The sequence below is a fragment of the Oncorhynchus nerka genome, linkage group LG8 (genome assembly GCF_034236695.1).
Source record: "Oncorhynchus nerka isolate Pitt River linkage group LG8, Oner_Uvic_2.0, whole genome shotgun sequence".
In the NCBI taxonomy this organism is placed as follows: domain Eukaryota; kingdom Metazoa; phylum Chordata; class Actinopteri; order Salmoniformes; family Salmonidae; genus Oncorhynchus; species Oncorhynchus nerka.
In genome coordinates, this window is record NC_088403.1 from 18,703,982 (window position 1) to 18,722,574 (window position 18,593).

The window sequence follows — 18,593 nt, forward strand, 5'->3', positions numbered from 1 at the left end:
CATCCCACTGTAAGGTCCTTGTCCGAAGCATTAGTGGTCCTCTGACCTGTGGTGTGAGCTAGCCTCGCATGCGCTTGGAATGTAAAACATAGATCAGGGATGGGCAACTTTGATGGGCTGGGGGCTACAAAAAAATCAGAACCCAGCAGAGAGACATTTTTTACATTTTAGAGTAAATGTTGTGCAATTCTACACATTTTGCCATGTGGCAGGGAGAACATTTAGCAATTTTATAACTAATTTCCTGCAATTATACAAATTTTGCCATGGGGCAGAAAGGAAAATTTGCTGTTTTTAATATGATATCTGAGTGAGACTGACAAACAAAATCAATGGGGGCCCCCCAGCCAATCATTCGACCACAATAACAAGTTTAAATAGCTGGCCGCTAAAACAACTTAGCAATCTTCAAATGTTTTGATTACGTGGGCTAATTGATTAACTATCAGTGACTGACACAACAGAAACTGCTGATGCACAACCACATTTCAAAATGGCATATTGTGTATTCTACTATTAGTTCCAAATGTTTGTTGTACTATGGGGCGGCAGGTAGCCTATTGATTAAATCGTTGGGAAGTAACCAAAAGGTTGCTGGATCGAATCCCGAGCAGACAAGGTAAAAATCTGTCGTTCTGCCCCTGAACAAGGCAGTTAAACCCACTGTTCCCCGGTAGGCTGTCATTGTAAATAAGAATTTGTTCTTATTAACTAACTTGCCTAGTTAAATAAAAGTAAAAATGTAAAAAATAATACTAATATTTTTGTGGAAAATGATGTGAGGGCCTTCAAACGGGGGTCGTGGGCCAACAGTTGCTCATCCCTAATATACTGTACATCATGCTGAATTTAGGACATGGGACTAAGGGGCGCAGTGGTCTGGGGTTATGGTCTTGTGTCATTAAGTCATAGGGCCTAATATGTGTTCATCCTGATGGATGCACTGTATAAAATAGTTTTGTGTAGATGGGTCAGCTAGACACACACAAACACGCACAGCCTCCACCCTGGCTCTGCTGTAGACTGTCTGCACCCGCTGCCCCAGTCATTCTGACATGCCTTGGTAAACCTCTGTGCCATTACCATGCATTATGAAACGACTATCTGTTAAGTTACATAAAAGTAAAAAGCTTGCCTGAAATAGAATAGGCTACAATGGCCCTGTGTCTGCGCATAGCCCAAGTCTTACGAAACCGTGGGTCCAGTTTTCTAATAATGATCATAAAACATCATTACTGATTAAAGTCAACATTTTAATCATCCACTACAACAACTATGTATTAGAGTGAGTGATAATTTTTACAAGGTCCACACTAACTAACATGTTCTTTGTTTTTCTGTCTTACAGAAAGAATGGTTATGTCTCAACTGCCAGACCCAAAGAGCTCTCTCTGGCCAGCTGGGCGATATACCATCTCCTGTGAAGAAGCAACTACCCACACCTACCCCTACCCCTCCTGCCTCCCCTGCCAAAGTCCCTGACTCCCCAGCTGCTGCTGCCTCTCCATTAACGGGAAGCCCCTCAGTCACTCAGGTAGAGGCAGCAGCAGCAAAGGAAGACACCCAGCCGCTTCCCATGTCCAAGGTAGTAGCAGAACGCACCCCGCCCCAAACACCAGACGCTGCGTCTGCAAACACAGACACCACACCCATCCCACCTGAGCATGCCACCCCTCCTTCTGATAGTGTCCCAGAGGAGAAAGAACCAGAGCAGCCTGAAACAGTGGAAGCTATATCTGAGACTATACTGGATGAGCCTGTGACAGAGAGTGTAGTGGAGAGTACTGTTGAAGCCTCAGTGGTGGAGAAAGACCCAGAGCAGGATGAAGCAATAGAAGCTATATCTGAGACTATACTGGATGAGCCTGTTACAGAGAGTGTAGTGGAGAGTACTGTTGAGGCTCCGGCAGTGGAGAAAGACCCAGAGCAGGCTGAAGCGATGGAAGATATATCTGAGACTATGTTGGATGAGCCTGTGCCAGAGAGTGTAGCGGAGAGTGCTGTTGAGGCCCCGGCAGTGGATCACCCAGAGAGTGTAGCGGAGAGTGCTGTTGAGGCCCCGGCAGTGTAGCGGAGAGTGCTGTTGAGGCCCCGGCAGTGGATCACCCAGAGAGTGTAGCGGAGAGTGCTGTTGAGGCCCCGGCAGTGGATCACCCAGAGAGTGTAGCGGAGAGTGCTGTTGAGGCCCCGGCAGTGGATCACCCAGAGAGTGTAGCGGAGAGTGCTGTTGAGGCCCCGGCAGTGGATCTTCCAGAGAGTATGCCAGAGAAAGTTACAGAAGAACAGTCACCACCCGACACTACTCAGGCAGAATCAGATTTCCAGCCTGCAGTTGTAGAGGAGCATGTCATTGCTCCCCCTGTAGAGAATGAGTCAGAAAAGCCTGCTGAGGCAGCACCCGAGCCAACTCCAAGCCCAGATAAAGTGCAGAGTGAATCTACACCAGAGGAGATCTCACCGGCTCCCTCTGCAGGTAGTGAGAAAGAGGAGCCCATCCTAGAGAAGGTTCTTGAAGAGGAAGCTAAGCCGGTAGAGCCAGAGGTGATTCCAACACCTGAAACGGTCACACAGGAAACTACTGTCCAACCTGACCAATCACCAGAGCCTGTACCGCCAGCTCCTGCAGTCACTGAGGAAGAAGGGAAAGCAGTGATGATTGAGGAAAAACCTAGCCAGCCACCTAAAGCTGAGGAGACAGCTCCTACACCTCCTGCAGTCACCGAGCAGGAGGAGAAACCTAAAGAGCCAGAGCTTCAAGCAACTACTGTTGAACAGCCTCCAACTGAGGTGTCTTCAGTACATACAGGTCCAATAGCAGAGAGTTCAGATGTGGCGACTAAGATGCCAGAGGTGGCTCCGGCTCCACCAGTTAAGGTTGTAGAGAATTCGGCCTCAGCTCCCGAAGCCCCTAATGAGCCGGTAGAGGATTGTGCATCTCCCAAACCAGCAGAGCTAGAGCCTGTGCCTTCACAAAAAGAGGAGGTACCCCCTGCAGTAGAAGAAACTCCCCATGTAGTTGCTGAGAATGAACAGCCTAAAGAGGTAGAGACCATTCCACAAACTGAGGCAGTTGAGTCTGTAGCCCCATCTCCTCCTCTAGTTACTGCTAAAGTTGAGAAGAAGCCTGTAGAGAAGGAGGAAGAGCCAATACCGCCAGCCCACGTAGAGGATAAACCTGTAGAGAAGGAGGAAGAGTCAATTCAGCCAGCCCAAGTTGAGGAGAAGCCTGTAGAAGAGGCAGAGCCAATTCCGCCAGCCCAAGTTGAGGAGAAGACTGTAGAGGAGGCAGAGCCAATTCTGCCAGCCCAAGTTGAGGAGAAGCCTGTAGAGGAGGCAGAGCCAATTCCGCCAGCCCAAGTTGAGGAGAAGCCTGTAGAGGAGGCAGAGGCAATTCAGCCAGCCCAAGTTGAGGAGAAGCCTGTAGAGAAGGAGGCAGAGCCAATTCAGCCAGCCCAAGTTGAGGAGAAGCCTGTAGAGAAGGAGGCAGAGCCAATTCAGCCAGCCCAAGTTGAGGAGAAGCCTGTAGAGAAGGAGGCAGAGCCAATTCCGCCAGCCCAAGTTGAGGAGAAGCCTGTAGAGAAGGAGGCAGAGCCAATTCCGCCAGCCCAAGTTGAGGAGAAGCCTGTAGAAAGTGAGGCAGTAGTAAACAAAGTACCAGAGGCTTCTCCTGCACCGCCTGCTGCTGAACCAGAAAACGTTAGCCCTGAGAGAGATTACGAAAGGACAGAGTCAGAAACAGTGGTTGAACCCAGCCCAGAAGTCAAAGCCGAGGAGTCAGTTTCACCATCCCCTTTTGAGAAAAAAGTCCCTGAACAGCTCCCTGAACCTGAACCACAATCAGCTAAAGTTGATCAGATCCCACCTCAGTGGGCTGTAGAAGCTCCAGCACCAGTAGTAGAAAAAAACACAAATGAAACTGAAACGGAGGCTGGAGCAGAACGTGTAGGTCAGAAAGACGAAAATCTGACATCCGTGGATACAAAGGTTGAACCAGAGCCAACAGCAGATAATAAGGCTGAAAAAACCCAAGATGAGTCTACTCCTCCAGCTTCTGAAGCTAAAGAGGAAGAAAAGGTCAAAGCAGAGCACTTAGAACGAGCTACAGAGCCAGCGTCACTATCATCTGCTGCTAGTGAGCCACAAGCCCCTGGGAAAGTTTCTGAGGAGAAACCCACACAGGAAGGAAAAGAAGCTGCAAGAATAGCTGAAAATAAACAAGAGGTGTCTATAGCTGAGAGTAGGGTGCCAACTCCTACTGTGTGTCATGAGAAAGCAGTGCAAGAGAAAGAATTATCCAAAGATGAATCCAAGCAAACTCCAAAGACAGACTCTGTGTCTGAGAGCATTCAGCCAGAGAAAGGGAAAGTGGTTGTGTCACCACCTGTAGTTAGTGAAAAGCAAGAACATTTTTCAGTATCAGAGGTGAAAGCTGTGAGTGACAGACAGGGCAGCGCAGAAGACAAAACAATACCAGAGCAGACTAAAATATCTGAAACTGTATCTGAAAATGAGTCTATTGCCCCAGCCCCTGTAGTAGAACCTGACACCCTAGTCCCTGTAGTTGGTGAACAGGACGAAGACAAACCCCTGAATGAAGAGAAGATAATAGAGGCTGAACTGGATGCAGTTGGAGAGGTGACTGTAGTATGTAGCAACAGTAGTGGCTGAGAATGAGATGATTCAAGTCAGAAGGGATCTTTTCACAAATGTTTGTACGGACCTTTTAGTTATGCAAAATAATCTACAGACAAAAAAAAGCTATCTTCCCTTTATACATCTTCATATATCCATTTTAAATATTCCAAATAATATGTTATGTTTATGATCAATTGTGGATGATTATCATCTACATATTTATTATACATTAATTGTGTTTTATTATTTAATTTACAGGCAACGCTGAAAGACCCTGGAGAAAAAAACACCATCGCCAAGGATAGCAGTCCCACCAGCCCCTCAGACCTTGCCAAGCTGGAGAGCACTGTCCTTCCCATACTAGAGGCCCAGGCTACACAACCAAAGGATAATTCAGACAAACTGACCGACTCACTCAAGACCAGACGCAAACTTGAGGTGCTAGCCCTCTCACCTGAATCTCCCAGCACAGAGGATGACCCAGAACTCTCAGAGAAGAAGGACGCCTCAGCAAAGAAAAAGCTGCTGGTGCCGACAGACATCAGGGGTGACTCGTTGGAGGACAGCAGTGAGAGCTTAGGGAAAGATAGTCCCGTGTCAGGGGATGACGAAGACTTCATTCGTAAACAGATTATGGAGATGAGTGAGAACGAGGATGTTTCGCCGTCAGACGAAGAAAATCTCATCCGGCGAAAGATCCGAGATCATGAGAGGAAACAAATGGAGCAGGAGAAAGGGGAGGGGAAGGAGAGAAGCGCAATGACAAAAGGCAGGCGGCTCCTCAAGAAGAACACCATCAGCCCTGAGGACGAAGATGAGCAGCAAATCTCACTGGATAAACTTGACAAGGCATGGAAAGAGGGATCGGAACCCAAAGTCTCAGACTCTCAGGAAGGGGAACAGCCTTCGGCCGATAGAGTTGTGACAGTACGCCAATTCAGAACCATCGAGCTCAACACGACTACCACCCCTGTGCGCATACCGGGTACGTCAGATGATGGAGAGCTTGAGATGGAAAGCCTCACCAACTCCCCTGATGATCGCTCCAGGGGCGATGGGTCCTCCAGCCTACACGCATCCAGCTTCACCCCTGGGACATCGCCTACATCCCTATCCTCTTTGGATGAGGACAGTGACAGCAGTAGTCCCAGCCGCATGCACAGTGGCGAGGGGAAACAGCACAGGAAAGCGAAGCATAGACAACAAGGCCAAGGTCTACCCACCATCGAAGACTCTTCAGAGGAAGAGGAGTTACGAGAAGAGGAGGAGCTGTTAAGAGAACAGGAGAAGCAGAAAGGCTCTGGGAAGAAGTCAAAGAAGGACAAAGAGGAGATCCGAGCTCAGAGGAGACGGGAGCGTCCCAAAACGCCGCCCAGCAACCTCTCTCCCATTGAAGATGCCTCCCCAACAGAAGAGCTGAGGCAAGAGGCAGAGATGGAGGAGTTCAGGCGATCATCCTTATCCGATTTCTCTCCCAGCATCGAGTCAGAACCAGAGGGAGTTGAGATCAATGCTGCAAAGATTGCAGCAGTACAGAAAGTATATCAACTTCCTACATCTGTTTCACTCTACTCTCCAACAGCTGATCAAGGTGCTAATAAAAGCCTTGAAAAACGAGCCCTGAAAACTGCAGACGAAGCCTACGAAGATATCATGCTAAAGGCTAAAACACCCACAGAGGAAAAGGTGGACACCCCTCCGGGGAAAGAGTCCCTCTATGGTGGGATGCTGATAGAAGATTATGCCTATGAGTCTCTTGTTGATGGAAATGGAAAGAAAGTCCAGCAGCAGGAGCCTGAGAAAATCTCAGTGCCAGCTCAGCCCAAAATACTGAGATCTCCAGATGAGGTTTACGAAGACATGATGGAGAAGAAGAAAGAATTCATGCAGCTGGAGCAGGAACTGAAAAAAGCACAGTCAGTGTCAGATAGACCCACACCAGAGATTGTATTGCAACCCACTGAGCCAACCAGATCCACGAGTGTTACAGTTACTATAGGCAAGGATGGGAAACCACTGCTCGATGCTGAGGCTACGTATGAGGAACTCATGAAGAAAGTTCTGACTCCTGGGACTAGCCCGACACAGCAGGGTCCTGATATATCTGGGGCAGCCCCTGGTGGTGAGTTCGAAGGTACTGAATCCAGAAGGGCTCTGCGTCCCATACCAGACCTGAGGGTTACACAATGCTCCTCAGGGGAGGAGGACGCTGATGAAGAGGCCACTGAGACCAAAAGTCAAGATAAGCCAAAGACTTCATCAGACATTCCTAAAGCTGATCAGGCACCCTTAACAGCTGCTGCAGAGTCCAAATCAGTTGCTTGCAAGGTCCCCCCATCAAAAACTTCAGACCAACCACAGACCCAATTTGAAACTTCCCAGGCTGACCAGCCTCTGGACATAACCCAACAGGATGTCATGGACTTGTCTAGTATGAAGTCCTCAGCCCCTGCTGTTGCCAGTGTATCGCCCTTACCCACCGTCCCTCAGTACACCCCCACTGTCCCCAGTGTAGTGTCGACCACCCCACCAGTGCCCCCCAAACCAGCCATCCTGCACAGGGCTCTGTCTCAGGAAAAAGCAGACATTCCTGAACCCCCTCCACTGCCCCCTCCCACCATGCCAAAGCCATCGGTTTACCCCAGGAAACCCCCTGTTCCGCTTCCATCTCAGGCTATAATCAGGTCAGAACATGTTGCCATGACAACAGCCCAAGGGTCGCCGGTAAGACAGCCTCATATCCCCCCACCGGTTCCTCCAAAGCCAGCCATCCCTGCTGGAATGGGGTACAGCCACAGGCCAGGGGAAAACGTCAAACCACCCCTTGCTCCAAAACCTGGCTCTCAGCCTGGCTCTCCTGCCCACATCCAATATCCAAGACCCACTGCCCTCCACACAGGCCATGCTGATATAGCCCTGAATCTGAGTCCCTCAGCTGAAAGCAGGCCAGGTCACTTCTCAGGTCATTCCTCGGGTCACTCCTCGGGTCACCCATCCCCCACTTCTCCGCGATACGGCAATCGACACGAAACTTATGTGGTTATAACTCTGCCATCCCAGCCCAACTCTCCAGTGGAAGGGATCACCACCCAGGCCCCATCCAGTCCTGGTCCAGCATCTCCTTCAAGACATGCCCAACCTCCACCTCAACCTCAAACACAGTATCAACCACAACCTCAACCCCAGAAACAACCACAGCCACCTCCACCACACACAAATAGGATGCCCCTGGCATTCACTCGCATCACTGAGTCCATGGAAAGTCAAGAGATATGTGGGCCAGAGAAAGTTGTGTCAAGCTCCTGTCATGTCATTGAGGCTATTTCAGCATCCGCTCCACCCCCAGAGGTCAGGTTAGGGCAGGTCACTCAGTTTGTGACGACAGAAGTTCAAAGAACCATGGTGTCTGTCCGACACGAAAGGTCACCGCCCCCACCTCCGGCCCCAAGAGCGAACGGTGTTCCAATCTCACTGGAGAAACCTAAACCACAACAGACGCAGAGTCCACAGGGCTACCAGCCAGGGGAGGTAGTAGACCTTCGTACCATGAAGGTGAATTCAGAATCGGCCATGAAAGTGGTGGATCTGTCTTCTTCAGATGTTAGACGCCAGTCCTTGGCCACAGACATCAGCGGTCGTCAGACAAGCGCAGTGCAGTCCCCAGTGGTAAATCTCAGCACTGAGTCGACCAGTGTTTCCATAGTGACTGACAGCATCACCATAGTTACATGTGCTGCCACCATACAAAGTTACGAAAATACCAACATATCCCAAGTCCCTTCTCTGCCCCTTCAGCTTACAACCACAAACAAAGCCTTCGAGCCTGTTTGTCAGATTATCTATCGGCCCATAGATGCACAGCCCACAACCAGCAACAATGCTGAGATCCCAATTAACCTTTCTCTAGGACCTGGCACAGGCTTAGGGTCATTCCAGCCACCTGTCACTATCGCCCCTACCCCTGCCCTAGGGTGTGTGGCTAATGGTCTGAGCAGCGGGATGCCGACAGTAGCAGGTGCAGTGGACCTTAGCACAGCCAAACCCTTCAACACTGTGGTTTCGGTCGACGCTTCCTCTGCGGAAGTGTTCACGGCTGTGATCACAGAGGAGGATGGGAAACCCGTGGACCTGACGGCTGGGAGAAGAGCTGTCTGCTGTGATGTTGTCTACAAGCTGCCATTTACAGGTAGCTGCACCACCCAGCAGCCCACTACTCCATTGCCCGAAGACCGCTTCGGTTACCGAGACGACCACTACCAATATGACCGCTCACCGTACAACATGAGGGGCTTCGGTGGCATCAAACCCTCCATGTCCGACACCAATCTGGCTGAGGCCGGGCTTTTCCTCTATAAGAGCAAGAACAGTTACAATTTCCATGGCACCACAGAGGGTGCAGTAGACCTGACATCCTCCAAGACATCTGATGCAGGTTTGTGCAGTGACATCGCCGACCTCTCGCTGAAATGTCACTTTGAGATGCCTCTGCTTATTCATGGCTGATCCTGTGGCATTTTAGTGCATTTTGTTGTTTCGTTCACCTCTTGTTTGCATGGACATTTTGTTTTACCTTATTTTTTCATTCTACCTTTATGATAATTTTTTGGGGTACACCAATGCATGGGCTTGCATGCTATTTGATTTGGCTCCACATCATCCATGATCTAGCAAGACTGGAGGTTTTTCCATTTTTGTTGTTGCTTTTTTATTTATTTGGATGGAGCATGGCTTTCGATGGAGCATGGCTTTCGATGGAGCATGGCTTTCTGTCTGATGTTTCACCACTAAGGCTACCTGTTGTTGTGGACTCAATAGATTTATTTTCCCCAACAGGTGTAGCTTTGGACTTCTCCACCAAAGGCTCAGGGTTATATTCAGGAATGATAATCCCCCCATATTCCCAAGCTAGAGTCAAAGGAGCTGTTGGGACACACTTTGGCACGAGCAGTGTCCTGAGATCCTCCAATGGGGTGGTGTACTCTTCAGTCTCAGTACCAATACCATCCACCTACGCCATCACCACACAACCTGGGTCCATATTCAGTACCACTTACAACTCCCTATCGGCGGGCATGCACACCAGCGACACCATGCCATCCCTATCCACTCTCCAGAACCAGCCCATGACTCGGTCCCACAGCTTCATCTCCACCACCTCTGCAGACAATCAAGGGGATGTCCCCCTCAACCTGGAGCTTGCTAAAGATGGCATATCCACCTCCGTGGCCCTCAGCACCAAAACAGTCACCCTGGCCCTGGAAAGGCTGGACTCGTACACGGACGCGTCCCTGGAGGCTATCGCCGCCTCGCTGGAGGCCCTGTCCTCGCCCTGTGTGCCAGGGGAGGGCCAGTACCAGATGCAGCGTGAGATTCTGGAGATGGAGAAGTTCAAACAGCAGCGGTTGGCTGAAGAACTGGAGTGGGAGCGTCAGGAGATCCAGCGCTTCCGTGAGCAGGAACAGATGCTGGTGCAGAAGGAGCTGGAGGAGCTGCAGTCCATGAAGCAGGCCATCCTGTGCCAGCAGGAGGATGAGCGCCAGGCCCACCTCATGATGCAAAAGGAAACCTATGCCCAGCAGCAGCAGCAGCTAGAGCAGATCCAGAGGCTCCAGGAGCAGCTCCGAGCACAGCTGGAGGAGCAGAAGTTCCGGAAGATGTACCCGGGGGAGGTGTTGCTGGGGCATGGCCAGCAGGAGGCAGTCGTCCTGGGGCCGGACGGCACCGAGCTGGCCCGGAAAATCATGGATAGTGGGTGTCAGACGGACGACGAGGACAGTGTTGTCGATAAAGCCTACACGGCAGGGAGGAAGAAGAGAAGCACGGCCAAGAAGAGCGTAGACAGCTGCGTGCAGACGGACGATGAGGACCAGGAGGAGTGGGAGCCTGCTCGGGCCAGACGTAGCAGGCCCCGCACGTCAAGGGGGGACAGAGGCGGACAGACTTCTGATATATCCATTCAGGCTCACTCCGAGATCTCCATACAGACGGACTCTGCAGGGAATGTAAGAATGGACACCAGGATGGAGCTCTCCGACTCGGAAAGTCCACATTGGGAAGACAAGAGACGGCCCACGCCCTTGGAGATAGAACAGTCTGGCCACCTCAGAGCTGACCCCTCCTCACTTCAGGCCCCGCCCAAATCCCCCAATGTTCTCTACTCCCCCATATCCCCCTGCATATCCCCAAGCAAATCCCTTGAGTTTGTGTCCTATGAGAAATCACTGGGTGATACAAGCCCACAGAGAATAAGAGGGAGTACTGATCCGACCAAAGTCTCTCCAACCGGCAGCCCCAAGGGACCTAAGGCCATGCAGAGATCCATGTCCGACCCCAAGCCCATGAGTCCAACTGGAGAGGAGAGGGCATCATCCAGTTTCCAGTATGGCGACGGTTCCTCCGTGAGTTCTGGTTTAATCATTGTTTGCAATTGTGATGTGTTCTATTCAAATGGGCATAGAATCTCTCCCTTAGGCACGCAGGCTTTGTATAAAGGTCAGTTTTCTCACCCCAGGGAGAAACGGTACAAAAGGGCGCTAACTCTTGCATATTATTATTTATAGATAATTGGGTTTATTTTGTCATTTTATATTAAGACAACTAGAGTTAGAGTTTTTCGAAGTATGATATACTGTGACATTGAACAAACAAAGTAGAGCATAATCCAGGATCATGTTCTGTTTTGAAACCAGATTTGGATGCATTTCTGTTCTGTTTTGAAACCAGATTTGGATGTATTTCCAGGTTGCACTTCTTGTCATAACACTACTCCACTATTGCCCTGAAAATGATGTCTTATTGCAGTTCCGTTTCTCTCATACACATCTAATGTAGCCCCCAGCTTGCTATTCATTTGGCGAGTTTGCTGTCTAAATTCATATGAGCCTCTCATAGAATGCCCTTTCAAAGGCATTGCTGCACTAAAGCTGATATATTTATATTGGCATTTTAGTTTGAAGGCAAAGCCCGCAAGACTGGAGGCAATTTTCTAGAAGAGTTTCCATTTTTCATATTTCATACATTGAGTCATTGCACAGTGCCTCTTCAATGTGATTTGGGACTGGTAGCATCCTTGGTAGATATCCCACATTCTTTCTTTCCAACCAGACTAACTAGATCAGGATATATTTGAGGTACTGCAAATGACTTGGTCCAAAGGTTACAGCTATTCGTTTAGTATCTACTAGTTGTATTAAAACAGAACATTTGAATTTCATAAACATCGTGAAGTGTGTTCATATCTTTTTTTTTTCATTCAACTTGTTTCCATGGGACCGGTTGCAGACATAGTCAAAATGTACTGAAAGATGATTAAGTTAAGATATATACTTACAGTAGGTTATAAATACTAGAGCTGGGCGGTATCCAGAGACAGTGCTTTTGGAAAGTATTCAGACCCTTGACTTTTTCCAAATTTTGTTACGTAACAGCCTTATTCTAAAATGGATTAAAACATATATATCCATCATAAATCCACACACAATAACCCATAACAACAAAGCAACAACAGCTTTTTAATAATAAAAATGTATTACAATAAAAAACGGAAATATCCCATTTATGTAAGTATTCAGACCATTTACTCAGTACTTTGTTGAAGCACCTTTGGCAGCGATTACAGCCTCAAGTCCTCTTGGGTATGACGCTACAAGCTTGACACACCTGTATTTGGGGAGTTAATCCCATTCTTCTCTGCAGATCCTCTCAAACTCTGTCAGGTTGGATGGGGAGCGTCGCTGCACAGCTATTTTCAGGTCTCTCCAGAGATGTTCAATCGGGTTCAGGTCTGTGCTCTGGCTGGGCCACTCAAGGACATTCAGAGACTTGTCCCAAAGCCACTCCTGCGTTGTCTTGGCTGTGTGCTTAGGGTCGTTGTCCTGTTGGAAGGTGAACCTATGCCCCAGTCTGAGGTCCTGAGTTCTCTGGAGCAGGTTTTCATCAAGTATCTCTCTATCAAGGAGCTATCTCTGTACTTTTCTGTACTGTACTTTCCTCTGTTCATCTTTGCCTCGATCTTGACTAGTCTCCCAGGCCCTGCCGCTGAAAAACATCCCCACAGCATGATGCTACCACCACCATGTATCACCGAAGGGATGGTGCCAGGATTCCTCTAGACGTGACCCTTGGCATTCAATCTTGGTTTTATCAGACCAGAAATGACTGTTTCTCACGATCTGAGAGTCTTTAGGTGTCTTTTGGCAAACTGCCATGTGCCTTTTACTGAGGTGTTGCTTCAGTCTGGCCACTCTACCATAAAGGCCTGATTGGTGGAGTGCTGCAGAGATGGTTGACCTTCTGGAAGGTTCTCCCATCTCCACAGAGGGACTCTAGAGCTCTGTCAGAGTGACCATCGGGTTCTTAGTCAACTCCCTTCTCCCCCGATTACTCAGTTTGGCCGGGCGACCAGCTCTAGGAAGCTGTCATCAAGGCAAAAGGTGGCTATTTTGAAGAATCTCAAATATAATATATATTTAGATTTGTTTAACACTTTTTGGTTTACTACATGAGTCCATATGTGTTATTTCATAGTTTTGATGTCTTCACTATTATTCTACAATGTAAAAAATAGTAAAAATAAAGAAAAACCCTTGAATGAATAGGTGTGTCCAAACGTTTGCCTGGTACTGTATATATGTTTTATATCTATATTGTGTAGATTGCTGAGGATTTTTATTTATTTAATCCATTTCAGAATAAGGCTGTAACATAACAAAATGTGGAAAAAGTTAAAAGGTCTGAATACTTTCCGAAAGCACTGTATGGTATACCAGCCAAACATTATACATACTTAATCAAGCCTCTCATTTTACCTCTGGCCCTCTCCCGGGGTATATAAATCAGTTTTCTGCCTGAGTGATACACCACTGAGCTCCTCATACTGTACATACAAGGGGTGGACAAACAGCTAAGCTTGTAGGAAAGTAATGATATGCCACAGATCCATAGGCGTGTAATGTGAATAAATGACATATTTTGAGGCTGCTCTTAAGGTAGTGAGTAACATTTATGCCCAGGAGCACATACAGTATCTTCCTGTGAAACTCATCAGCAGTCAATATGCTGTGTTTCTCAATAAGCTTTCCCTCACTTTAAGCACACCAGATTCTTGTCCGTGCCTGATTGTAATCAGGACACAGAGACACCGGGATAGAGATCCTCTTCTATTTTAGTCATCCATTAATTTAATCAGATAATTGAAATCATGAAAGATTTAACACTTCTTTCCGGTTAATTTAGTCCATGTAGTAAAGGTTTGGAGAAAGTCATCATTCAGATGCTGTACCCATTCAGTGTGAAATCACAATGTGACATTTGAGTATAAATAATTAAAGAAGCAATTTATTCTAATTTTTATAACTATTTGTTTGTTTTGGTTTTCTCCGCCAGGGCAAAAGCTCGTCGGGCAGCACCCCAACTGGCACCGGCAAGAAGGTGAAGAGGACCCTGCCCAACCCGCCCTTGGAGGAGGAGGCAACAGCCGCCGGCCAGACGGCCTACAGCACTGGCTCGGCCCGCCGTCGCATGTGCCGCAACACCAACATGGCGAGAGCCAAGATCCTGCAGGATATCGACCGAGAGCTGGACATGGTGGAGCGTGAGTCGTCCAAGCTCCGCCACAAGCAGGCGGAGCTAGATGAAGAAGAGAAGGAGATCGACGCCAAGCTACGCTACCTGGAGATGGGCATCAACCGCAGGAAAGACGCCCTCCTCAAGGAGAGGGAGAAGAGGGAGCGGGCCTACCTGCAGAGCGTGGCCGAGGATCGTGACTACATGTCAGACAGCGAGGTCAGCAACATCCGAGAGACACGGAGCGGCCGTGGCAGTGGAGAAGATGATGAGATGGGAAGTCACGGGCTGGAGCGCCCCAGGACGGCACCCCAGTCAGAGCTGGATGATTTTGTGCCACCACAGACCACACACGAGGCCCAGTACGGCACGTACTCCCAGTACCAGTACCCACTGAGCCAGACGCTGTACCAGCAGCAGTCACTCTACCAGTCTCCCCAGTCCTACCAGTCTCAGTCCATCTATTCCTCAGTCCCATCCCTGTCTAGCTCCCAGCAGCAGAGCTACCACCAGATGCTCCTTCTCCAGCAGAAGGCAGCCAGGCAGGCGGCCCTGATCCAAGAGTTGGACGCGTCGTCAAAGTACGAAATCATCAGCCGACAGCCCGACCCCGTGTCCTCTGCCTACATGGGAGGGGTCAGGTACGACAAGTACGGTAACCACTTGGACCTCCGGGCCCTGGAGGTGGGTGGCAGCATGGCTGGCAGCCCCATGTCCAACGTGTCGGCCGACTCCTTCTATGGAGACGTGGAGCACCACCACCACACTCCACGAAGCTACGTCCTCCTAGAAGATGCGGCAGAGCTGGCCAAGAGCTCCACGAGTCTGGCTTCATCCAGCTACGCCCAGGCCGAGAAGGAGCTGGCTAAGGCAGAAAGGCTGTTGCGAAGAAGTGCAGCCGACTTGACCTCCACCGACTACCTGGGCTCCAGCTCCAGGCTCCACTCCGGGTATGGAAAGACCCCAGACGATGAGGACTCCATGGACGACCCCTACGAGCTGAAGCTCCTCAAGCAGCAGCTGAAGCAGGAGTTCCGGAGGAGCACAGGGGGAACAGAGAGCCTGGACCCGCTGACGGGTCTCTCCCACAACTACTACGGCACCCCCAGCTCGGGTGTCTCCTCCTCCCAGAGTTACTCCCAAAGACACTACCCCAAGACGGAGAAATTCAGCATCAGCCGGCTGACTCTAGAGAAGCAGGCAGCCAAGCAGCTCCCGGCATCCATGCTGTACCAGAAACACAAAGCCCCGCTGACCGACCCCAAAGTCTCCAAGTACTCCTCCATGCAAGACGGCAGGAGTCTGGAGACAGACTATACCAGCTATTTAGGGTCCAGTAACGTTAGCGCCTCTCCCAGATCCAGCCGGCTCCTTCAGGACGAGATCACCTTTGGACTACGCAAGAACATTGCAGAGCAGCAGAAGTACCTGGGCTCCACGTTGGGTGCCAACCTGGCTGGCTCGCTCAACTTCGGCCAGAGCCTGGCCTTGGACTCGACTTCCTACCCCAGTGGCAGCCGGTCACGGCCCTCTTCTAGGCCCAACTCCGTCTATGGCCTGGATCTCTCACTCAAACGGGACCCATCCAGTTCCTCTTTGAGGCTCAAGGGGGACGGCGAGGCGGCCTCAGACAGCTACCAGATGCCATCAGGGCGTGCCAAGCCCACCAGCCTGCCCATCGTGCAGGGCGGCCGGGGGCGCATCCCCATCTTGGCGCAGAACTCTGAGGAGGAGAGCCCGTTGAGTCCTGTGGGCCAGCCTATGGGCATGGCGCGGGCGTCGGCGGGGCCCCTGCCGCCCATCTCGGCCGACTCACGGGACCAGTTTGGTTCGTGCCTCTCCCTGCAGGACTCCCAGCAGCAGCAGCACCTGAGGGAAGAGCCAACGAGGGGTCGGGGCTACGTCTTGATGGACGACCTCCAGGGCACCATGTCGGACGGCGAAGGTAAACAACAATGGCATCAATTCAGAACTGTTTTCTTTCAATTTCAAACTGACTCTGCTTGTATGCACCTAATATACTATCCAATATGCCACCCGATGAACCACCCACCTGCAGCACCCATGACCTTTGACTTTCTTTATGTCTTATCTGTGTCTTTACTGGTTTCTTCATCTATTGTCTTTTCTGAATGTATTCATTCCCTCTTCCTTTGATTTGATGTATTAGTCTCAATACAAGGGACAAGTTGACTTTACTGAATGTAGTTACTGTATTTTGTATGTGTCTATGTTGATGTCCTTTGGTGTTTAATCCCTCATTTGGGTCTCTTCTGATCTCTAAATGCATGCGATTGTGTCTTCGTTGGAATCATTATATATATTTTCCTATTTAATCTCTATGAATGTTACTCTAAAATATTCTATCACTTATAGACATGCAGAAGGTATCCTTCCTCCAATAGCATTCTGTCTCTGAAACTAATCAGCAGTTTTGCTTGCTAAATGTTGTCATTTCTGCTCTATAACTGACATACTTGAAAATATGGTTTTGTACTTTAAGTCCTAGAGGACTTCCGTAGTATTTCACAACTTGCTTGTTTATCTAATGCCCAGGTGTTGGGAGTAGAATAATCCCTCTACTTGAAAGCTCAGGTCAGATTGTGAAGGGAAATGGGAAAAGAGCCTCACTTTCTCTGAAGTGATCAATTGAAAAAGTGCCTCTGGCTAGAAAATGTTATGGAATGTGTTTATTGCTTTGTCCTTCAGATATTTGATGTTTATTTCAAATTCAGTAGTTCAGGTGAGGACATTCATAGGAATGTGTATCTGTGTGAACACTACACGTTATGTTACATGATACATGATCTATTTAGACTATGACAGGCCTATTACAGATCTATTGGAAGGTTTAAATGTATTTTGTTGTGGTAGTTAGGTACATACGGTATTATCATTGCATCAGTGCAGTATTTCTTATTTGGATGAAATACACTTGACAATTTCTAGATGATATGGGAAGGATCCTTTCTCTCTTTTCTAGAATTCTTTCTCACTTTCTTGCATGTCCATCTCTAAGGGTTTTCCAATGCATGTTATGTTAATGCATGTTCCGTTAATCTATAATAAATACATTTCATTTGCATGTGTTTGTCTGAATACGTGCATGGGTGTCATACCTTTGTTGTACATGTATGCATGGGGAATATAATGTTTATTGTAGCATGAACAAAGCTCTTCCTGATTCTGTGATGTCACTCTTTATTCGGGTCTTTTACGCATGCTCTAACAATATGTAGGCATTACAGTTTTCTCTTTTCTCTCTCTGTTATGTCTCCATCTCTATTCTGCTGACAACCATGTCTACTTTAAAACAATTCCCTTCATAACACTGTTTAATTGATTTCATATGCATATGAACAAAAAAATCTAACGTTGTGCCAATAGGTCTTGTCATGACAGGAAATAAACCCCCTAGATCCAATAACCCTATCCCATAATAAGTGTGTAGAACTTGACCCTTTGACCTACATGTCATATAGGGAAGAAAACTCCATGTTTATCAATTTCCCTTGGTTACAGCCCTAAGTGACTCCATGCTGGCACTGAACAGAGATGATCACCGACAATCACATGAGAATATCCCAAACGGTATAGTATTAGTTCTAGGGTGTTCCATTATCCTGCCCCGCCCTGCCCCCTACCTGTCAATCATCCATAAGCCAACATCTATTTTCACAGGACCGTACATTTATTTTCACATTTACCAGCACTTTAAAAGTGAGCTACACCAGTCTAAACATCAGACTGTCACCATGGTTACATACTGTACAGTAACTGGTGCCAGTTGTTATAAACTATGGAAAGAAAACGGACTAACCCTATACTGTGCCATATTAACTAAAAAGAGCATTGGTCAGGTTGGCATGATAGTGTGAAAAACATGCCAAACATTAATGCCAATAAATGACATCTACCATAAGATAAGTTAAAGTTACCCCTGGCGTTAAATATTTCATCAGAAAAGTATTCTCATTTAGTTGCTTGTCATTTATATCTTGAAATTCCCTAAATTTGTACCTTTCTTGGAGGCCTCTTTCACTTCCTTCCTGTTTCAACTGCCCGTCCCCTCTCCAGCATGCAATCCTCTTCCAACCAATCAGAAAGCTTGTCCCCACTGATAGGTTAGAAGGGACTGATTGACAGGGTTAATGATCATGGCCTATTTGTCTCTGAAGCCTACCACCTACGGCGAGAGGAAACGGACTGGTTTGACAAACCCCGCGAGGGACGACCAGAGAACGGACAAGGGCCAGACAGGAGACAGGTGACACCCACGCACCACGGCACAAGTCATAAAGTTGAGAAATACCCATATGCACACAGACTTTTAAAACAATGCTTTACTGTTTATTCTTTCTTGCAGAAATAACCCAAACTAATTACATATATAT

The 18,593-nt window shown here is 48.4% G+C and overlaps 1 protein-coding gene across 1 annotated transcript in view; it reads left to right on the plus strand.

Annotated features, from left to right (window-relative positions):
- Positions 1–18,593, plus strand: part of LOC115126427 (protein piccolo-like) — a 74,994-nt gene that overhangs the window by 26,955 nt on the left and 29,446 nt on the right. Inside the window, 7 exon segments of the mRNA XM_065021499.1 lie at positions 1,349–1,962; positions 2,175–4,635; positions 4,894–9,067; positions 9,469–11,033; positions 14,020–16,144; positions 17,722–17,790; positions 18,378–18,466. Of these exon segments, the coding sequence (XP_064877571.1) occupies positions 1,349–1,962; positions 2,175–4,635; positions 4,894–9,067; positions 9,469–11,033; positions 14,020–16,144; positions 17,722–17,790; positions 18,378–18,466 (11,097 nt within the window).